The sequence below is a fragment of the Ornithorhynchus anatinus genome, chromosome 13 (assembly GCF_004115215.2).
Source record: "Ornithorhynchus anatinus isolate Pmale09 chromosome 13, mOrnAna1.pri.v4, whole genome shotgun sequence".
Taxonomy (NCBI): domain Eukaryota; kingdom Metazoa; phylum Chordata; class Mammalia; order Monotremata; family Ornithorhynchidae; genus Ornithorhynchus; species Ornithorhynchus anatinus.
Window position 1 is genome coordinate 2,952,393 of NC_041740.1, and position 22,617 is coordinate 2,975,009.

Genomic DNA, 22,617 nt, shown 5'->3' on the forward strand with positions numbered 1-22,617 from the left:
GAATTCCAGGGCTCCGGCTGGGTGTGGAAACCTGGGGGACTCTGCCTCCGGGCAGTGCCCCTCCACCCCTCAACCACTGCAGCCTGTCTCAGCTCTGGGGTCTTTTGGGTGGGGGCGTTTCTGACAGGCTGCCCTCCAGGGGAGCGCTGGCAGCGGGCAGGGCCCGGGGAGCCCATCCCGTGTGAACGGACTTGCCCAGAGGTGTATGCAGAAAAACCTCCACAAGGAAACTGCAGCCTGAGACAGATCCCGGGCTGTGTGTGCCAGGCCGGGCACTACCGAAGCCTGGGGGGCTCGGGGGCTTGTGTCACCGCTGCCCACTGCGAGTGCCAACATCTTGGGCTTTTCTACGCGGTGAGGCACTGTCCTGGCCCTGCTCTCCTGAGCTCCCACCCCTGCCCAACTTTTCCCAGTCCTCCCCCGAACCCTCAGAGGTAGGGATCCGAAATCATGACCTAGTGGATGGAGTAGGGGCCTGGGAGTCGGAATGACCTGGGTTCTAATCTCAGCTCCTCCACTTGTCTGCTGGGTAACCTTGGACAAGTCAAGTCATTTCACTTCTTTGTGCCTCAGTTACCTCATCTGGGAAATGGGGATTAAGACTATAAGCCCCATGTGGGACAGGGACTGTGTCCAACCTGATTAGCTTGTATCTAATTAGCTTGTATCTAACAAATACCAACATTATTATCTACCCCAGTGCTTAGAACAGTGCTTGACACATAAGTGCTTAACAGATACCATCATCATCATCATCAGATCAGGGGGGATAGATCAGGGGGTCAGCCAGCTGGGCTATGAGGATTCTCAGCTATATAAGGTCCTGTCTCAGCCCTGCTCCCTCGCATCCTCCCCCTTGTCCTCTGACCCCAGCCTCCCTGTACCACCCCCTCACTCCGGCTACTGACCCCGAGGATTCTTGCCGGGAGTGGGGGGCAGGCAGGGTGGGAGGGGGCTTCACCCTCACTCTCCCCTAGCCGGGCTCCGAGTGGCAGGATGCCTGCGAGACCTGTCGCTGCCTCAACGGGAGGAGCCTCTGTAGTCGGGACTGCTCTTCCCTCACCTGTGCCCAGGTAACCTCTCCTCATCGTCCCCTCAGCTAGTCCGGGGTCTGCCAACTGATGCCATCCACAACTGGGCCGGCCCTGGGCACCGTCACCCCTTCCCCATCCCGAATCGGGATCCTCCTCCTGCCTCCCTCCCTCTGCCCAGCTGAGGTCCAAATTGGTCTCAGTGTCCTCCCCTCATGTGCCCAGATTTCATTTTCGCCCCCGACTCCGTGCCCTAAAGGGGGGAGGGGGATGGCGTCCCTGCTGCTGTGTTCTCTATTCCCCGGTTCCCGTGTCCCTTGTTCCCCCGGCCCCTGTCCTCTGGTTTTCAGGTCACCCTTGTCCCCATGTCTTCTGATCCTCTTGTCCCCAACAGGGAGAAGTTAAAGTATGGGAGCCTGGGAACTGCTGTCCTGTGTGTCGCCAGGAGGTTCAGGGTATGGCCTGGGCACCCCGGGCACCTTTTCTCTTCCCCTTCATCCCTCCAACTTCCTTCGCCCCCTTCTCCAGCTCTGCCCTCCCTCTGCCTCTGCCCTCCCTTCACCTCTGCCCTCTCTCCACCTCTGCCCTTCTTTTGGCCCTGACTCTTTCCCCCTCACCCTTGGCCACCACTTAGGGCTCCATTCTTCCATCTACCCCGGAGGCCACGTTGGTGTCCCTGGCACCCTGTGCCAGGGCTGAGCGAGCCCATTTGCCTCGTCCCTCAGCTGGGCCCAGTACCTCCATGTGGCCTTCAGTCTTCTAGTCTATACAAAGACTACGAGGACAGGGCGCAGGTTGAGACAATCCCTCCGCCCACCTCTCCTCCCTCCCCGACCAAGCCCCTGGCCCTCACCCATGCCCCCTCTTCCCTTGGCAGAAGAGCCGTCATCCTCCTGCCGGCATCTCACCGAGCTGCGCAATATCACCAAGGGCAGCTGCCACCTGGAAGGGGTGGAGGTGAGCTACTGCAGCGGGCACTGCCCATCTCGCACTAACGTCATCCCGGAGGTGAATGACGGGTCTCCTGAGGGCACGGGGGAAGGGGCACAGAGGACGCCAACCCGATCCCACAGATGGAGGTGTCCATCTGGGGGCATTATATCGTCCTTCTCGCTGCCGACCTCTCGCCTACATCCTGCCTCTGGCCTGCAATGCCTTCCCTCTGACTGTAAACTATCTGTGGGCAAGGAATGTGTCTGTTTATTGTTGTATTGTAGTCTTCCAAGCATTTAATACAGTGCTCTGCAAATCGTAAGCGCTCAGTAAATACGATTGACCGACTGATCCCCTTTCATATCCAACAGACCATCTCTCTCCCCACCTTCAAAGTCTTTTTGAAGACACATCTGTGTTACCCTTGCCTTTAGATCTGCCCCCTTTATTCACCCCACCCTCAACCCCATAGCTATTATATCCACATCCATCATTTATTGATTTATATTCACGTCTGTTTCCCTCTCTAGACTGTGAGCTCGCTGTGGGCAGAGAACATGTCTACCGACTCTATTGCATTGTACCCTCCCAAGTGCTTAGAACAGTGCTCTACACAGAGGAAGCGCTCAGTAAATATGACTGATTGACTGACTGTTTGATGAGGTCAGCCCGAATGTCAACAGTCCTGCCTAGAGGATGTTGATGGTCACTAAAATCCTTCTTTTAGGGCGACGAGCACTGCTAGGCTTTATGTGTGTGTATGTGTGTGTGTGTGAGAGCGTGTGTGAGAGCGTGTGTGAGAGCGTGTGTGTGTGTGTGTGTGTGTGTAAAAATGATTCAGCCTTTGCTGTGATAATGAATGCACTATTCCCAACTGGGACATTTAAAGGTGCATGCTAATTTAGAGAAATAACGACAGTAATAACTGTGGCATTTGCGAAATGCTTATTCTGCGCCAAGCAGTGTACTAAATGCTGGGGAAGATACGAGCACTTACCACTTGCCTGCTGGGTGACCTTAGGCAAGTCCCTTAACTTCCCTGTGCCTCAGTTCCCTCATCTGTAAAATGGGGATTAAGCCTGTGAGCCCCCCGTGGGACGGAGATTCTGTTCAACTTGATTACCTTGTATCTAACCCAGCGCTTAGAGCAGAGCCTCGTACGTAGTCAGTGCTAAATAAATATCATAAAAAAACTCCTCTGTGCTCTCAAGCCCTTAGCGTAGTGCTCTGCACATAGTAGGCACTCAGTAAATATTACTGGCGGATGGGTGGAGAGTCCCCTGGGGGTCAGTGGGGCTTGGGCCGACTGTCCTCTGCCCTCCATCCCTCCCACTTTCCTCCCTCGCTCCTCCCCGACCAGGAGCCGTACCTGCAGAGCGAGTGCGGCTGCTGCAGCTATCAACTGGACCCCGACAGCCCCGTGCGCATCCTGAGCCTGCGATGCCCAGAGGGTGACCTCGAGCCCGTCGTGCTGCCCATCATCCACAGTTGCCAGTGCAGCTCCTGCCAGGGTAGAGTCTGCCAGGGTCGGGGCGAGGGAGGGGCCCGAAGGGCTGGTATTGTGGGGGACGGGGGGCAAGGAGGACAAGTGAAGGGCAGGGAAAGGATGGAGGGGGCTGGGCCCTCTGAACTGTGCCAGGGTGAGCGTGGGTAGAAGGGGCAGGCCCGAGCACTGGGCACGGGGCTCCAGGGGTCTCCCCGCCCCTCCAGGGACCCGGGTCACCCCCCTCCTCTCCCCAAACTATCTCTTCTGTCTCATCTCATTCACAGGAGGAGACTTCTCCAAACGCTAAGCCCTGTCGCCCCCTGTTCCCCACCCCGGGATCCCCCGCCATCACCACCCAGGAGGCTGAGGGGGGCGGGTGTCAAGGGAATGTGCTGAACGTTGGGTTCAGCGGTTCGTTCCTCAATAAAGCAACTTGCCTAACGCTCTGTGTCCAGCCTCTTTGTCCGGGGCGCTGGAAAGAGGGTCTGGGGGTGCTGGGTGAGGAAACGGGGGACAGGTGGGCTGACCCGGGGGGTGTGAACACGGGCCTGGGCGTCTGAAGGACCTGGGTTCTGATTCCGGCTCGGCCACTTGTCTGCTGTGGGACCTTGGGCAAATCAATTCACTTTTCTGTGCCTCTATTACCTCATCTGTCAAATGGGGATGAAGACTGTGAGCCCTCTCTGGGACAGGGACTTTATCCAACCTGATTAACTTGTACCTACCTCAGCACTTAGTACAGTGCTCGGCATGTAGTGAGCGCTTAAAAAATGCCATAAAAGAATGGCTAGGATGGCGCTGTGGGAAGTGCTCTGCCCACAGTAAGCGTTCAGTACATACTATTGACTAAATGTATTGTAAGCTAGAGTGTAGGCTCCTTGTGGATTGGAATGTGACTGCCAACTCTGTTCTATCGTCCTCTCCCATGAGCTTAGTACAGTGCTCTGCACAGAGTAAGCGCTCAATAAATATGGCCTAGAGGCAAGAGCAAAGGCTTGGGAATCGGAAGACGTGGGTTCTAATCCCAGCTCCGCCCCTTTTGTCTGCTGTGTGACCTTGGCAAGTCACTTCACTTCTCTGTGCCTCAGTGACCTCATCTGTCAAATGGGGATTAAGACTGGGAGCCCCACGTGGGACAACCTGATTACCTTTTCTACCCCAGCCGTTTAGAACAGTGCTTGGCGCATAGTAAGCGCTTAACAAATACTATAATAATAATTATTATTAATAAATACATTGTCGATGCTTTTAGAGTGCGAGCCCGTCGTGGGTCAGGGATTGTCTCTATCCGTTGCCGAATTGTACATTCCAAGTAAGCACACAAGAAATACGATTGACTGACTGACTGAATGAATCAATACGATTGAATGAACGATGCTGGTGATCGACAGAACCGGAGAGCGGGCTGTTGTTCTAGGGCGTTGCCTAGTAACAAGAGGCCATGCGCAAGCACGCGGAGGGGGCGGGGAAAGGGAATCGCTCCAGCCAATCAGAACGCTCCTTTCCCGCGGCCAATTGAGACGGGGGAAAATTAAAAAAAAACTGAAGGGGTTGCCTAGCGACCGATGCACATGCGCAAGGGCAAGAAGGGGGGCGTGAAGGGGTCCTCCCCCCTCCCCTCAGCACTGTGCTTATTTGCATATATTTTAATAATAATAACAATGTTGGTATTTGTTGAGCGCTTCCTATGTGCAGAGCACTGTTCTAAGCACTGGGGGAGATACAGGGTCATCAGGTTGCCCCACGTGAGGCTCACAATCTTCATCCCCATTTTACAGATGAGGGAACTGAGGCCCAGAGAAGTGAAGTGACTTGCCCACAGTCACCCAGCTGACAAGCGGCGGAGCCGGGATTCGAACCCATGACCTCTGACTCCCAAACCCGGGCTCTTTACACTGCGTTGTGAGTGAGTGAACGAATGAATGAACGAATGAATGAATGATTGAACGAATGAACGACTGACTGACTGACTGACTGACTGACTGACTGACTGACTGACTGACTGAATGATTGAACGAACGAACGAACGAATGAATGAACGACTGACTGACTGACTGAATGAATGAACGAATGAATGTATGAATTATTGAACGAATGAATGAAAGAACGAATGAACGACTGACTGACTGAATGAATGAACGAATGAATAAAAGAAAGAATGAATGAATGATGGAACGAATGAATGAAGGAATGAATGAACAAATGAACGACTGACTGACTGACTGAATGAATGATTGAACGAATGAATGACTGACTGACTGAACGATTGAACGACTGAATGAATGAACGAACGAACGAATGAACGAAAGAATGAATGAACGAATGAACGACTGACTGAATGAATGAATGAATGATTGAACGAATGAATGACTGACTGACTGAACGATTGAACGACTGAATGAATGAACGAACGAACGAACGAATGAATGAAAGAATGAATGAACGAACGAACGACTGACTGACTGAATGAGTGATTGAACGAATAAACGACTGACTGACTGACTGAATGATTGAACGAATGAACGACTGACTGAATGAACGAACGAATGAATGAATGATTGAACGAATGAATGAAAGAACGACTGACTGACTGACTGAATGAGTGATTGAACGCATAAACGACTGACTGACTGACTGAATGATTGAACGAATGAATGACTGACTGAACGAACGAACGAATGAATGATTGAACGAATGAATGAAAGAACGACTGACTGACTGACTGAATGATTGAACGAATGAACGACTGACTGAATGAACGAATGAATGAATGATTGAACGAATGAATGAAAGAACGACTGACTGACTGAATGAATGAGTGATTGAACGCATAAACGACTGACTGACTGACTGAATGATTGAACGAATGAACGACTGACTGAACGAACGAACGAATGAATGAATGATTGAACGAATGAATGAAAGAACGACTGACTGACTGACTGAATGAATGAAAGAACGAATGAACGAATGATCGCCCGACTGACTGACTGACTGAGCGGGCCTGGCCTTTCTCCTCCAATCAGGTGGCGCCTCGGGGTGGCCCGGGGGGGAGGGGGAGGGGGGGAGGAGGGGGCGTGGCTCCTCGGGCGGACTACATTTCCCGTGAGCCCGCGGGGCCCCGCCCGGGCGGTTGCCGTCAAGCAGCGCGGACGTTGCGACGGTCGCCCGAGCCGAGGTGTCCGGGGCCCGGGCCATGGCCGGTGTCCGGGCCGGACGGGAGCGGCCGGGAGCGGACAGGACGGGCCCGGAGCGGACCGTGGAGGCCGGGGAGTCGGGGCAGGTAGGAGGCGGCCGCGGGAGGCTCGGGAGAAATGGAGGCCTCGCCGGGGAGGAGGCGCCCGCCACTTCCGGCGGCCGAGCAGCCTGCTCTCCCCCTCCCGTCCGTCCATCCGTCCATCCCGCGGCCCCTTCATCGATCGGAGCCATCGATCCGCGCCCGGCGCTCCGTCGGTCGTCTTGATTGAGCGCCTTTTGCGTGCGGAGCGCCCTCCTGAGAAGCAGCGTGGCTCCGTGGAAAGAGCCCGGGCTTTGGAGTCGGAGGTCATGAGTTCGAATCCCGGCTCTCCCACCTGTCAGCTGGGTGACTGTGGGCGAGTCGCTTCACTTCTCTGGGCCTCAGTCACCTCATCTGGAAAATGGGGATTAAGACTGTGAGCCCCACGTGGGACATCCTGATTCCCCTGGGTCTACCCCAGCGCTTAGAACAGTGCTCGGCACATAGTAAGCGCTTAACAGATACCAACGTTATTATTATTATTATCCTGAGAGCACGGGCCAGCAGACCTAGCCGACACGTGCCCTGCCCGTCCTTCCTTCAGGAGCATTTATTGAGCGCTTGCTATGTGCAGAGCACTGGACTGAGCGCTTGGAAGCGGCGTGGCTCAGTGGAAAGAGCCCGGGCTGGGGAGGCAGAGGTCCTGGGTCCTAATCCCCGCCCCCCCGGCAGAGAAGTCGCTTCACTTCTCTGGGCCTCAGTGACCTCATCTGCAAAATGGGGATGAAGACTGGGAGCCCCACGTGGGACAGCCTCATCACCTTGTATCCCCCCAGCGCTTAGAACAGTGCTTGGCACCTAGTAATAATAATAATGTTGGTATTTGTTAAGCGCTTACGACGTGCGGAGCACCGATCTAAGCGCTGGGGGAGATACAGGGTCATCAGGTCGTCCCACGTGAGGCTCACAGTTAATCCCCATTTCGCAGATGGGGTAACCGAGGCCCAGAGAACTTAAGTGACTCGCCCACAGTCACACAGCTGACAGGTGGCAGAGCCGGGATTCGAACCCATGACCTCTGACTCCCAAGCCCGGGCTCTTTCCACTGAGCCACGCTGCTTCTCTATTAAGCGCTTAACAAATGCCAACATTATTATTATTATTATTATTATTGTTACTTCTCGGTGCCTCAGTGACCTCATCTGGAAAATGGGGATTAAGACCACTTGGAAGTTTTCAATGTTCCCCTCCCACATCTGGGGGAAGCAGGTGCTGAGCCTGTCCCCTCAGACTTTGGGGGTTTTTTTAGTAGTATTTATTAAGTGCTTAATTAATCATATTTACTGAGCGCTTACTATGTGCAGAGCACTGTACTAACCGCTTGGGAGAATACAGTACAACAGAATTAGCAGACATGTCCCGTGACCGTAACGAGCTTGCGGTCTAGAGCGGGAGACGGACATTACCGTGTGTCAAATGCTGTTCTAAGTGCTGGGCCAAGAACAAGTTAATTAGGCTGGACAATGTCCTTGTCCCAGTGGGGCTCACAGTCCAAGTAGGAGAGAGAACAGGTATCTACATTTTACAGTAGAGGAAACTGAGGCCCAGAGAAGTGAAGAGACTGGCCCAAGGTCACACAGCGAGCAGTTGGCTGAGCCGGGATTAGCACCCGGGTCCTTATAACTCCCGGGTTGGAAGAAAGGGGAGAAAGATGGCCGATTTGGTGTACCAGGATCCTTGGGGTCGGGGCACCTAGGCCAGACTAATCAGCACTCGGTTTAGGACAGCGTAAAACACAGGGCATAGTGAGGGCCGCAGTGCAAAACACAGGGCTTAGCGCGGGCTGCCGTAGCCCTTCTAGGGCAGGATCTCCTCCCCTTCCTCATCTCATACCAAGACCGTGACACTGCCTCCTCCTAAGCCGTGAAAATGGCAGAACTGGGGACTTTTGATCCTGAAGGCGCCCTGAGGGCAGGGATCTTGTCTACTAATTCTGTGGCACCTTTTCATTTTGAGTGGTATTGGTTAAGTGCTTACTATGTGCCAAGCATTGTTCCAACCACTGAGGTACATAGAAGCTAATCAGGTTGGACACAATCCCTCTCCCACAGGGTGCTCTCAGTCTAGTCCCCATTTTACAGATGAGTCCCAGAGAAGCCAAGTGACTTGGCCAAGGTCCCGCATCTGACAAGCGGCAGATCCCAGGTCCTTCCGACTCCCAGGCCCGGCCTCTCTCCACTTGGCCGCGCTGCTTCTCGGTCGGACTGGACTGTCGCGGTACGATCGTGGCCCGCGTCGCTTCGGAGTCGGGAAGGTCTTTCCGGAGAAGGCGGGCTTCCAACCCGCCCTCGCAGGGGTTTTTCCAGGGAAGGAGAAGACCGGGTTGAGTTCGGCGGTTTGCGGGTTTAGGAGGAGGGGGCCGGCTCGCGGAGCGGTGGGAAGCTCAGAGGAGGGAGGGAGAGGGAGGCCCGAGCGGCTGTACTTTGTCCTTGCAGATGCTGGTGACGTTCGATGACATCACGGTGTACTTGCTCCAGGAGGAATGGGTGCTGCTGGGCGAGCAGCAGAAGGAGATCTGTGGGTCAGACAAGCTGGCGGCCCCCCTGGGTAAGGGTGCGAGGGCACACTCATCTACCCCCCCACCTCCCGCCCCCCGCTCTGGGGGCTCTGCGGGGGCAACGGCGATGGCGGGGCACTGTTCCCAGAAATTTACCGAGAGTGCACACCGCTCCCTGCGCTCTGTGTTTGTGTATATTTGTACATATAGATGTGTGTCTATACACTTATATGTATATATGCACAAGCCCTTATGTAGGTATATATATTTGTATGTACGTGCATATATATACATGTGCAAGCGCGTATGTGAATACGCATATATGCACCCATATGGGCGCGTATATATATGGTATTCATTAAGCTCTAACTGTATGCACTGTACTAAGCGCTTGGGTAGGTACAAGCTAATCAGATTGAACACAGTCCCTGTTCACAGTCCCTGTTGGTATTCGTTAAGCGCTTACTATGTGCAGAGCACTGTTCTAAGCGCTGGGGTAGACACAGGGGAATCAGGTTGTCCCACGTTAATCCCTATTTTACAGATGAGGTAACTGAGGCCCAGAGAAGTGAAGTGACTCGCCCACAGTCACACAGCTGACAAGTGGCAGAGCCGGGATTCAGACTCCTGACCTCTGACTCCAAAGCCCGTGCTCTTTCCACTGAGCCACGCTGCTTCTCCACGTGGGGCCGATAGTCTTAATCCCCATTTTACAGATGCAGGAACTGAGGCCCAGAGAGATGAACTGACTCGGCAAAGTTCCCGCAGCAGACAAGTGACGGGTCAGGATTAGAACCCAGGTCCTTGTGACTTCCAGGCCCGGGTTCTATCCACTAGACCACGCTGCTTCTCTCTACTCCCACTCCCTCCCGCTTGGCTGCTTTCTAGAGCAAGGGTCTTTCTCCCTTCCTGGGTCGAGGGTGCCCCGAGGGCTCTGAGAAGTGCCCACCCAAGCCTCCGCTCCCCTCGGGACTGTTTCACTGGCTCATCCTAGACGGACGTTCATTCAGTAGTATTTATTCATTCATTCATTCAGTAGTATTTATTGAGCGCTTACTGTGTGCAGAGCACCGTACTAAGCGCTTGGAATGAACAAGTCGGCATTTGACGGGCTTACGGTCTAATCGGGGGAGACGGACGGACGAGAACGATGGCGATAAATAGAGTCGAGGGGAAGGACATCTCGTAAAAACCGATGGCGACTAAATAGAATCGGGGCGATGTACAATTCATTAACAAAATAAATAGGGTAAAGAAAATATATACAGTCGAGCGGACGAGTACGGTGCCGAGGGGACGGGAAGGGAGAGGGGGAGGAGCGGAGGGAAATGGGGGGAAAAGAGGGTTAAGCTGCGGAGAGGTGAGGGGGGGCGGTAGAGGGAGTAGAGGGAGAAGGGGAGCTCAGTCCGGGAAGGCCTCTCGGAGGAGGTGAGTTTTAAGTAGGGTTTCGAAGAGGGGAAGAGAATCGGTTTGGCGGAGGCGAGGAGGGAGGGCGTTCCGGGACCGCGGGAGGACGCGGCCCGGGGGTCGACGGCGGGACGGGCGAGACCGAGGGACGGCGAGGAGGCGGGGGGCGGAGGAGCGGAGCGTGCGGGGTGGGTGGTAGAAAGAGAGAAGGGAGGAGAGGTAGGAAGGGGCAAGGTGATGTAGTTATTGAGCACTTACTATGTGCAGAGCACTGTACTCAGCGCTTGGAATGTACAATTCGGCAACAGATAGAGACAATCCCTGCCTAATGTCGCAAGTTGTCCCCAGGGACTAGACTCCCCCTGCATCCCTCTCCCCATCCCCACCTCAGATTTGTCCTCTACATCTTCAAGGACCTGCTGACCTCATGTGGCCTAGAAGATAGATCCCGGGCCTGGGAATCAGAAGGACTAATCCCTTCTAATCCTAGCTCCGCCACTTGTCTGCTGTGTGACCTTGGATGAGTCATTCGGCTACTGTGGGCCTCACTTCCCTCATCTGTAAAATGGGGATGAAGACTGGGAGCCCCACAGGAGACGGGGACCGTATCCAACCCGATTTGAGGGCATCCACCCCGGCATTTAGTACAGCGCCTAGCACATCGTAAGCGCTTGACAGATACCGCGGTTCTTATTGCGCTTCTCCGTCTCCCGCCCAGGCCCCCCCATCGCCAATCCGGAACTGTTCTGCAGACTCGAGCGAGGACCAGAGCCGTGGCTGGGTGATCCACAGGCCCGGAGGAAGTCCTTAAACCTCCACTCAGGTGTGTGTCATCGAACCTCCCTCCGAGGGGCGGGCTGGGGGGGGGGGGTCACCGGAGACCCCAAGACTGCCCCCCTAGAACAGTCGACTGTGGTCCGAAAGGATTCCCCCCGCCCCAGGGGGGGCCCTCCAGAAGCCTGCGCTTTGGGCCGGGCCAGATGGGGTTCAACCCGCCGTCCGGCGGAGCGGGAGGAGCGTCTGGATCCTTGGCTCGAGCCCAGTGCGCGATGAGAAGCCCGTCCGTCACATGGGGGCCGCAAGGGATCGCGGGGCCCGGTCTCCACAGGTCGAGGTCCCCAAGGCCCTGCTTGAGACCCAATCAGCCAATCATTCAATGCTATTCACTGAGCGCTTACTGAGCGCCAAGCGCCGTACCAGGCTCGGTACAGCGCCCTGCCCATAGCGAAAGCCAGAAGGGCCAGGGAGAGGGGTGGGCCGACGGTCCGGTGGAGGTGGGGGGCGGGCACCAGGGTGGGAAGGAGCAAAGGTGACCCAGCCGGTTCCTTTCACCCTCCCTTCCCTCCAAAGGCAAGAGCAAGCGAGGGACCCCGGGGCACCCGGACGAGCCGGACGGTCCGGCCGACGAAGCCGACCCCCTCCGCCTCCCGCCCCGCAAGAAGGCCCGCGCCTCCCCGCTGGGCCCGGGGAGCGGGCCGGAGGAGCCGGAGGCGGCGGACCACTCCAGGAGGCCCCCGCGACCGCGGTCCATCCAGAAGTCCTGGTTCGAGCAGTTTCCGTGGCTGCTGGCCAACACGGAGCAGACGGCGCTGTTCTGCTCGGCCTGCAGGGAGTACCCGGCCGTGAGGGACAAGCGCTCCCGCCTCATCGTGGGCTACACCGGCCCCTTCAAGGTGGAGACCCTCAAGTACCACGCCAAGAGCAAGGCCCACAGGTTCTGCGTCAGCGCCCTGGCCGCCCGAGACCCCGTGTGGGCCGCCCGCTTCCGGGGGGTCCGGAACCTGGCCGGCGACCCCCTGCTCGGCCCGGAATATCTGTTCGCTGCCGACTACCCTCCGGGACCCGACCTCGACTGCCCCGCCGGGCTTCTGCAGAGCCCCCGGCCCGAGCCGGGGGACCCCCCCACAGACGGCCTGGTGCCCCCGCTCTTCCCGGACGGCGTGGCCGACCTGTGCCCCCAGGACGCCCTGGCGGACCTCCGAGACCCCTCGACCCTGAGCGTCCTGTTTGACGACCCCGCCGAGCCCTTCGGCCAGGTACCGGGGTCACGTGGGAGGGGGCCGGGCCGCGGAGATCCCGCGGAAGGGCCTCTCCCGGGCTTCGGTCGGGGAACGTCCGCCGGCGTGCCAGCCGGAGGGGGACCTGCCGGCGCCACCCCCTGAGCGAGGAGCCCCAGCCGGCCCCGTCCCGTAGTCGCTGCCCGCCGGCCATGCTGAAACTAACCGCGGCTCTCGCCGAGACGGCGAGCGAGTGGGTCGCCCCTACTCTGCACGAGCCAGGGGGTTGGGGCCGGGCAGGCGACGGGGTGGATTCCTGCCCTGTGTGTCCCGGGCATCCGGACCTCCGAGCCCGATGAGAGAGCCGGCACCTCGAGGAGAGCTGAGGGGCCCGCGGCGTGGTTCTCTCCCCGTCTCAGCCCGGGCATGGGGGCAGATGGTGGGGGTTCCCAGCCCCCGGCAGCTGCCCGTGCGTTTCCAGTCAGGAGACGCCCCGCTGCGGTTCCCGGTGTCGCGGGCGTCAGAGAGGCGAACGTCGGCCCTGACCCCGAGGGCGACGGAGCCTCCGTCCCCGGGGCCTGTGGGGGCTCCCAGTCTCTCCGGCCAGGCGGGGGCCGCCACGTCCAAAATAGTCCCGGGCCTCGGAGCTGGTCTGTGGGGGAGCACCGGTCTCTGGGCATCAGCCCGGCGGGGCAGGGAGAGGCGAAGAGGCGCCCGGAGGGGCGGGGGAGACGGGCGGGGGGCCGCGTGGGTTCTAGACCCAGCGACGGGAATCCCACAGACCGTCCGCTCCATTTCCCCCCTTTCTTCCACCCAGGAATCTAGGGCCTGCCAGAGGGATCCGGACCTCAGGTAGGCGTGCAGGTCTGGGAAATTAAGGAGGCGACAGCTCCAAGTCAAACAACGGGGGGTTAAGCGCCAAGAAGCCTGTCCCGTCGACAGGGTCAAAAATCGAGGTCCGTCTGTCCCTCGAGCGGCCGCCTCCCCCCCAGATTAGGGCTGGGATGAGGGACGGGGCCTCCCGGTGGGGCCGGGCGCCCCCGTCCCGTCGACGACCCCGCTCTCGGTGACTGGCTTCCTGGGGCTAACCGGCGGTCGCGGGCCGGCGGGCGAGCCGCCGGGGCGAGGAAGCGGAGCATCTCCCGGTCTCCCCCTCGAGTCCCGGGATACGGGACGTTCGGTGACCTCGGCCCTCCGGGGGAGCGGAGGCCCGCGCTTCCGGAGGCGCTGAGCGGGTGCGCGCTCTGCCGCAGGGGCCGTCGGAGGAGGGGCCGTTGGAGGATGTGCCGGTGGTGTTCGCGGAGCTGCCGGTGACGTTCGAGGACGTGGCGGTGTACTTCACCAGGGAGGAGTGGGGGATGCTGGACAAGCGGCAGAAGGAGCTCTACCGGGACGTGATGCGGGTCAATTACGAGCTGCTGGCCTCGCTGGGTGAGCCGAGGTCTCGTTCGCCACCGCCGCTGCCTCGGGGGCCGCGGGCAGTCGCTTCCTCATCCTGGCGCACCCCCTCGTAGAGAGCCCTCCCTTCCTCGTCCCCCACAGGCCCCGCCTCGAGGCTGCTCCCCTTTGCCCCAGACTCGCCGTGCCGAATGGAGTCTGGCCGGGCAGCAGCGTGGCTCAGTGGTAGAGCCTGGGAGTCAGAGGGACCTGGGTTCTAATCCCAGCTCCGTCGTGCGCTGGGTGACCTTGGGCAAGTCACTTCGCTCTTCTGGGCCTCTTGCGACCTCATCTGTAAAAAAATCGGGATAAGAGTGTGAGCCCCATGTGAGACGGGGACTGCGTCCAACCGGATTAACTTTATCCGGTGCTCGAACGCTGCTGAGCGCATCATAAGCACTTAGGTACCATAATTATAATTATCATCCTCCCGGGCGTGCACGTGACATTCGGGTCTGTTTGGGGTCGGCTCGAGGGACCTGCGTCGGAAGCCCCGCCAGGCTCCTCTCCCTCACTGTCCCCTTCAGATTCAGGGAACAAGCGGGCATTTCAGTGAGACGAGCCCCCTCACTCTCCCCCACCCTTGGCTGTTATGTCCGGGGCCCCCCCCGACACGGACGGGAGAAGCAGCGCGGCTCAGTGGATCTCACGTGGGGCCAGGAGTCAGAAGGATTTGGGTGTGAATCCCGGCTTTGCCACTTGCCTTGGCGAGTCACTTCACTTCTCTGTGCCTCGGTTACCTCATCTGTAAAATGGGGATGAAGACTGTGAGCCCCACGTGGGACGGGGACCGTGTCCAACCCGTTCACCCTGTATCTACCCCAGCGCTTAATATAGCGCTTAAAAAATACCAGAGTTACTACAAGAGCATTTGGGGCTTCTCTAAACGTCAGGGGCCGGGGCGGGCAACCAGGAGACGGGCAGTGACCGAAGTGGGGTTCTCTGTCTCCGGGCACAGGGCCCGCCGCGGCTAAGCCGGATCTGATCTCGAAGCTGGAGCGCAGGGCCGCGCCCTGGATCAAGGATCCAAATGGCCCCAAGTGGGGGAAAGGCCGCCCGCCAGGTGAGTGGCGGAAAGAAGCGGGGAGAGTGGGGGATTCTACGTTCCCTGACAGTTGCTGACCCGCAGTTGTCCAGGCTGTGGGGACCGGGGCAGCAGGGTGGCCAGGGAAGCTGGGAGACCGAGGGGTGAGGTGCGACGGCCGCTGGGAGGCGGCGGGCCGTCATGGGAACAGAGTACCAGGAGCTCATGATCGGTTTCCCCTTCCCGTCTCGCAGGCCGGAGGCCTAGAACTTGGCGTTTTCGGGGTGATATCGTGGGCCCTAGATGGGGTCGACCACTCCGCCTGCCTCGGGCAAGTAAGGCCATCGCCAAGGCCAGCCTGGGCCCTGTGTCTCTTCAGGTCCCCTGAAGAGGAGGAGGGGACGAGCCTTAGCCGGACTCCCAATCCCGTGGCTCTTCCCCTCTCCGCCGAAGCAGCGGTGTCACCCTTGACCGAGTCATCCCGGGTTGCCGTCCGAAAGGAGACCCGGCTCTTCCCAGCAGTGGGGGACGTGACGATTCTCCAGTCCGCCAGTGACCCCGCGGGGCGGTGCTGGCGGGAACCCGGGCGGGGCGGGGCAAGGGGAAGCGGCCTCCCCAAAAGCCAGACGGACGCTCGCGGACCAAGGGGAGCCACCGGAGCAGAGGGCGTGGGAAGCCACCTTCTCCTTGCCAGGGCCCACGGGGACTCACCCCAGTGGCACGGGCCTGGGAGTCCGAGGTCGTGGGTTCTGATGCCGTGTGCTCTGTGACCTTGGGCGAGTCGCTTCACTTCTCTGGGCCTCAGATACCCCATCTGGAAAGTGGGGACGAAGACCGCGAGCCCCCAAGTGGGATAGGGACTGGGTCCAACCTGATTACCTTTGCGTCTACCCCGGCGCTCAGAACGGTGCTTGGCACGTAGTCCGCGCTTAACAGATACCATTGTCATCATCCCCCTTGCTCGCCTCCACAGGGAAGAAGAAGAAGAAGATGGCAGCGGCCGCCGCAGCCCAGGAGGCGGCCGAGCAGGGGGCCGCCGAGGAAGCCCGGCCGCCCCCGGCCTCGCCGGAGGAGACCGGAGCTTCCCTCCCGCCCGCCGGGAGCGTCGACCCGGAAGGCGACGGGCCCGGGCGAGTCAAGAAGACGTACCGGCCCCGCTCGATCCAGAAGTCGTGGTTCGGCCAGTTCTCGTGGCTGATCACGGACCCGGAGGAGACCACGCTGTTCTGCTCGGTCTGCAAGGAGCGTCCGTCCCTCCACGACAAGTCCTCCCGGCTGGTCAAGGGCTACACGGGGCCTTTCAAGGTGGAGACGCTCAAGTACCACGAGGTCAGCAAAGCCCACAAGCTGTGCGTCAACACGGCCGAGGCCCGGGACACGGCCCCGCGAGCCTCCCCGGCCCCGGCCGCCCCGAGATCTCCAGCGACCTGATGGCCAACATGGAGCACTTCTTCAACGCGGCCTACTCCATCGCCTACCACTCGCGCCCGCTCAACGACTTCGAGAAGGTCCTGCAGCTGCTGCAGAGCACGGGCACCATGATCCTGGGCAAGTACCGGAACCGCACGGCCTGCACCCAGTTCATCAAGTACATCTCGGAGACGCTGAAGCGGGAGATCCTGGCGGGACGTGCGCCGCTCGCCCTGCGCCAGCCTGCTGCTGGACAGCGCCACGGACGCCTCGGACCAGTCCTGCGTGGGCATCTACATCCGCTACCTGAAGGAGATGGAGGTGAAGGAGTCGTACATCACGCTGGCCCCGCTCTACAGCGAGACGGCGGACGGCTACTTCGAGACCATCATCTCGGCCCTGGACGAGCTGGACATCCCCTTCCGCCGGCCCGGCTGGGTGGTGGGGCTGGGCACCGACGGCACGGCCATGCTGAGCCGCCGGGGCGGGCTGGTGGAGAAGTTCCAGGAGCTGATCCCCCAGCTGGTGCCCGTCCACTGCGTAGCCCACCGGCTGCACCTGGCCGTGGTGGATGCCTGCGGCGGGATCGACCTGGTGAAGAAGTGCGACCGCCACATCCGCACGGTCTTCAAGTTCTACCAGTCGTCCAACAAGCGGCTGAGCGAGCTGCAGGACGGGGCCGCCCCCCTGGAGCAGGAGATCGCCCGGCTGAAGGACCTGAACGCCGTCCGCTGGGTGGCCAGCCGGCGGCGGACCCTCAACGCCCTGGTGGTCAGCTGGCCCGCGCTGGCCCGCCACCTGCACGGCGTGGCCGAGGCCGGGGGCCAGATCGGCCACCGGGCCAAGGGCATGCTGAAGCTCATGCGGAGCTTCCACTTCGTCAAGTTCTGCCACTTCCTGCTGGACTTCCTGAGCGTCTACCGGCCCGTGTCGGAGGTGTGCCAGCGGGAGATCGTCCTGGTCACCGAGGTGAACGCCGCCCTGGAGCGGGCCCACGGGGCCCTGGAGACCCTCCTCCGCCAGCCGGGCCCCAAGGAGGAGGAGTTCAACGGCGGCTTCCTGGACGGCCGCCTGCACGGGGTCCCCCTGGACCGGGCCGACCTGGCGGAGCAGCGCTTCCGGGCCGACCGGGAGAAGGTGATCCTCACGGGCATCGGCTACCTGCGCCAGCGCTTCGACGCCGACCGGTCGCCCCAGCTGAAGAACGTGGAGGTGTTCGACACCATGGCCTGGCCCGCCGGGCTGGAGCTGGCCGCCTTCGGCAACCGGGAGATCCTGGCCCTGGCCCGGCACTTCGAGCTCTCCCTGCCCTCGGGCTACCGCGAGGACGGGCTGCTCCAGGAGTGGCTGGGCCTCAAGGCGGCGGCCAAGAACCTGCCCTTCTCCATGCTGGGGCAAGGACGCCCCTGGCCCGGCACGACCGCTTCCCCCTGCTCAGCCGCCTCATGGCCGCCGTGCTCTGCCTGCCCATCTCCACCTCCTGCTGTGAGCGGGGCTTCAGCGCCATGAACCGCATCAAGACGGACGAGCGGACCAAGCTGTCCAACGAGGTCATCAACATGCTCATGATGACGGCCGTCAACGGGGTGGCCGTCACCGAGTACGACCCGCAGCCCGCCATCCAGCACTGGTACCTCACCTCGTCCGGCCGCCGCTTCAGCCACGTCTACACCTGCGCCCGGGGGGCCCCTCGGCCCGGCCCCGGTAAGCCGGGGGGGAGAGGGGGACGGGAGACGGGGGAAACGACGGGGCCGGCTGGGATGGAGCCTCTGGCCCGTCCCGGGTCCCAGCCGGGCCGGTCGGTCGTCTCTGGGGCCGCAGCGGGGAAGGAGCCTCACGGGCTCCGTGCCCTCGGGAAGCTTGAATTTCGTAGCATCGAATTCGGCGGGCCCCCGTGGTCCCCGGAGGGTGGGGTGATCACTGGACGGTGTCGTCTCTGGGGCAGGTCAGCGGGGGCTTCAAGGAGAGGGAGAGAGAGTGGGGAGAGGGATGTGTGAGTTCAACCTTCAGCTGCAGGCGGCTTCCTACTGGCCACGGATGGTAGAGTGGGTTCCCCCCGAGGGCTCCCTACGGGCCATTCAGAGCCAGCTCTTGGCCGCTTCAGGACGGAAAGGGAGCCCGGAGGACTAGGGTAGGACAAGGAGAGGCGAGAAGCTGCACGGCCTAGTGGCCTGGAAGTCAGAAGGACCTGTGTTCTCATCCTGGCTCTGCCACTCATCTGCTGGGTGACCTTGGGCAAATCATTTCACTTCTCTGAGCCTCAGTTCCCTCCTCTGCCAAATGGGGTTAAGACTGTGAGCCCCATGTGGGACAGGGACTGGTGTCCAACCTGATTACCTTGTGTCTGCTCGGTGCTTAATACAGCACCTGGCAGAGAGTAAGCGCTTAACAAATGCCATTAAAAAAAAAAGACACCAGTAGCCGAGCAGGAGCTCGCTTTTCCCCCGAGACTTCCTCTCCTGCCCGGCTTCCGAGGGCGGGGGAGTCCAGGACGGTGAGGTCTCGGGGCCCTGGGTCTGTTTGAACTCACTGGTTGAACTCGGAGCCCAACAGGCAGAGGGAGTTGGTTGCCCCTGAGGTCTCTCCCTCTGGCCCGGCAGTGGGGGAAAGGGCTGGGGGGGGGGGGCTAATTCCTGGGTCTTCTTCCTCCTGCGGCAGCGGACGCTGAGAGCAGGAACGTCGGGAAGGACGATGCCCTGTACACGGAGGCGGCAGGAGCCTCCAGAGCTGGACCCGTCGTCCCGCGGGGGAAGCCGAGGAGGTGCTGGCGGACCACCTGATGGACTCGGCCGGGATAACCCGCTCCGTCCCGGCAGGCCGCCCCGGCCCCTGGGACGGTTGCCTTGGGGCCAGGGGCCTGGAGGGGCAGGTCAACTGAGGGGGAACTGCGGGTGACGCCGGATGAGTTTACCCCGAGGGAGGATCTCCTATTTCACGGGAGGATCCCGACGGGGAGACGGGGCCGTAGACGGGCACGGCGGGGGGCGGAGACGGGCACGTTGACCCCGATCGCCACGAACAGGCACGCCACCCGGGATGGTGGCGGAGAGGTTCGGCCCCCCGGTCCCGGGCTTTTTTCCAAAGTGCTCGAGCAGCTCTGCCCTGGGGGTAGCCCTCCTGGGCGTGGGGGATGAATTCATTCTCCTCCAGCCCCAGAGACCCCCACCATCACCACCACCACCAAGACTCGCCCCAGGCACCAGGGGACCAGAAGCATCGACCACAAGAAAACGAGCGACGGGGAAAGACCGCCGGGGACCCCGGGGGAAACCCTGTATCCCAGAGAGGGTCGAAGGACAGCAGCGAGACCCCCTAGGGGTGCGGTGAGAGGGACGGGGTCCTAGACGACCTCTTCCCCTCCTGGAGAGTCAGGATTGGCACCTCAGCCAATTGGACTCACTGAGTGGACTGTGCGGTGGCCAGGGGTGTGCGGGGAAGCGTTCTTGGGCCATCGAGGTAGCCCCAGGCGTCGACAGGACAGAGAGGCAGCTTTCTTGCCCGTCCCCCGCTCCCCGGCCTCCTCCTCCCAGGAGACAAGTACATCAAGGCCGTCGTTGGGAGGGCTGAGAGAGGAACTTTTCCTGTCGGGGAATGGGGCGGGGCATGGGAAAGGCTTCCTCTGGCAGTGAACAGAGAGGGGGTTCCAGTCCACCCCTTTCGCCCTTGGCCTCTCCCTGTCCTTCTGGGCTCACCCCGCCAGCCTCCAGGGAGTTGTTCGAGGGGAGAGCCCAGGTTTCTGGCTCGGCTCAACCCGAGGTGATTCAGCGAGTCCCGAGCAAGTTCCTTTTCCTCCTAGTGCCTCAGTCTCCCCTCCCTGTGGAAGGAAGAAAAGCCTCTCTCTCTCCGTCCTCTACCCACAAGCCGCAAGGACGGCGGTTGAGAGCATGTGGGTGAATGAGGGGTCCTCAGAGGACCATCCGGTCAGCCGGCAGTCCTGCCAGACCCGTGCCCTCCGACTGCACTGGGTGGATTGGCGACGGCCACCGTGGCCGTCGTGGAGATGCCCGAGCCCACGGCCCTGGATGCCCCGCTTAGGGAGAAAGGGCACCGAGAGTCCAGTTGTGGGGCTCGCCGGGGACGCGGAAGCATCCGAGGCCGTCCAACAGGCGAGCTCCATACCCCGGAGAGCAGCTCCTCTCTGGGAGGAGGACCAGGCTTCCCGCTCAGGCCCGGGCACGTGGACGCCCCGCCTGCCATTTGACCTCCCTCACGCATCATGCCGGGACCACCGCCTCCCTGAACCCCACCATCCTCCTTGGACGAGATCACCATAGCCCTGCCTGACGCAAGGGTCCTCAGTGGACCGAGTGGTTTGCAGTGCAGTTGCCTCCTCAGATGGGTTCCTCAGACCCGGGGTGGCCAGACAGGGAAGAGAGATCGAGTGCCCACTGCAGGGAAGAGCACCGTGTTAAGTACCGGAGAGGCTACGGAAAAGTAGACGTCTCTACGATCCTGGAGGAGCTACGGATGGCAGCTCAGGTTACTGACTGGGCTCTTCCCGCTGATCTGCGGCCCGTGGGCTCTGGCTGCCCCCAGTTCTCCTCACGGGGCCATGGAAGCTTCCCGGGAAACACCCTATTTTCTGCTGCACCACCTCCTGTGGCGACTGACCTAAACCCTTGGCCGATCCCCGCCACCGTGGCTGTCGGGCCAGGTGGGCACTGGAGGTGGTCTCGGGCTGGGGGGTCGACGCGTCGACCCGGAGCGTCGCCGTCTTGGCTCCCAACCCTGGGCTGAGAAAGGAGCCGCGACCCCCAGCACCCGCTTGCTTGGTTCCCGCGGTGCCCTAGGACCAGCCTGGGATGTTTTGAAGAGGCTCTGCCCGGGGGCGGGGCCGCCGGTTGGAACAATGGCAGAGGGGGCACGATCCAGGGTGGGTGTCCCGGCACCCTGTGGTGTGGTGTTGCAGACGCCACCCGGGCCCCTGGGGCTCATTGGCTCCTATGACCCCTGGACTGAGGCCCAGGAAGCCCGTGACCTCTGTTGGCCCTCTCCCTCTCCCAGCACGGCCTCCCTAGAGGACCCCCGCGCGTCAGTCCTCCTGAAGGCAGCCAATCCAGAATATTGGGGGGGGGGGGCTTCCTGGGGCAGCGAGTCCTGGGGGACCAGGAGCCAGGAGCAGCGGCGCTGGGCCGGAGCCCGGCCGGCCTCTCCGGCTGGATGCCGCCCTCGTGGTGACCAGAAGGGCAGGGATGCTCTGAGAAGCCCACCCGAGTTAGGGTCTTCCAGCCCCCGGGGCAGCCCACCACCCTAGAGGATCCTAACCCAGTCTCCCTGGCTTGCCTTCTGCCGGGCCTCTGAGCCCCCCGAGCTTCTCCGTGTACATACTTCTATGTCTCTAGGTCGCGGCCCTAATGTACCGGCCCTAATGTACGCCGTGATTCTAATTCTCCTAAGTGACCAGCATCCTGATTGACCTCTCAATAGCCATAACAAAGCAGGGAGGGTGAGGGAGAAGGGGAGACCCTACCTCCCACCTATAAGCCGTTACAAGGAGCCCGGTCCGGACTCCGGGTATTCGCCATTAACCCTGCCTGGGCCCAGGCCCCCGTTGCCAAGCCCCTGCGTCGGTATCAGGACGAGACGACGAGCCCGCCGATCCGATCTCCCCCGATTAAATCCGGTGGCCCCGGGGGTCGGCGGGGGTAAGTAGCAGGGGCGGCGTCCTCTCCCGCGCCCGGCCCCGGTTCCCCCATCAGCGACATTTTCAGCCTCCGGAAATTTGACTCTTCACTTTTTTGCTATCTGAATAAAGCAGAGTTTATGTTCGCTTTGCGGCCCAATCCCCGTCCAACCCACGGGAAGAGGGGCACGGTGCTGGAAGAGAAGCCAAGCTGGTAGCTGGGAGTGGGGTTCGTTTTTTGTGTGTCCCCCCTCCCCCCGACTTCCAAAGGAAATAGAATGATCCATTTTGACTAGGGAGAAGACAGATGTGAGAGGCGAGAGCCCAAGAAGCAGCGTGCCTCGTGGAAAGAGCCAGACGGGCCGGGTGTCAGAGGACCTGGGTTCTAATCTCAACTCGGCCACGTGTCCGCTGGGTGACTTTGGCAAGTCACTTGGCTTCTCCGGGCTTCATTTCTGTCATCTTTAAATCGGAGATTAAGATTTTGAGCCCCAT

At 60.5% G+C, this 22,617-nt stretch overlaps 2 protein-coding genes across 2 annotated transcripts in view; both read left to right on the top strand.

Moving 5' to 3' along the window:
* Positions 1–3,878, top strand: part of SSPOP — a 57,925-nt gene extending 54,047 nt beyond the window's left edge. The window contains 6 exon segments of the mRNA XM_039913972.1: positions 128–354; positions 978–1,073; positions 1,426–1,486; positions 1,909–2,039; positions 3,325–3,475; positions 3,735–3,878. Coding sequence (XP_039769906.1) covers positions 128–354; positions 978–1,073; positions 1,426–1,486; positions 1,909–2,039; positions 3,325–3,475; positions 3,735–3,757 — 689 coding nt within the window. The 3' untranslated portion in view covers positions 3,758–3,878.
* Positions 3,879–6,611: 2,733 nt separating this feature from the next.
* Positions 6,612–16,605, top strand: ZNF862 (zinc finger protein 862). Its single transcript, XM_029077576.2, has 7 exons — positions 6,612–6,733; positions 9,163–9,274; positions 11,350–11,454; positions 11,982–12,667; positions 13,882–14,059; positions 15,024–15,128; positions 16,063–16,605. Exons 1-7 carry the CDS (start codon positions 6,647–6,649, stop codon positions 16,518–16,520), a joined length of 1,731 nt encoding a protein of 576 aa, XP_028933409.1. The 5' UTR covers positions 6,612–6,646; the 3' UTR covers positions 16,521–16,605.
* Positions 16,606–22,617: the final 6,012 nt, after the last annotated feature.

Bases quoted from the DNA above. Each gene is read 5' to 3' on its own strand.
- ZNF862 (XM_029077576.2), top strand. From the start codon at position 6,647: ATGGCCGGTGTCCGGGCCGGACGGGAGCGGCCGGGAGCGGACAGGACG. The intron at 11,455-11,981 runs GTGTGTGTCATC...TTCCCTCCAAAG, and splicing joins GTCCTTAAACCTCCACTCAG to GCAAGAGCAAGCGAGGGACC. The intron at 12,668-13,881 runs GTACCGGGGTCA...GCTCTGCCGCAG, and splicing joins CCGCCGAGCCCTTCGGCCAG to GGGCCGTCGGAGGAGGGGCC.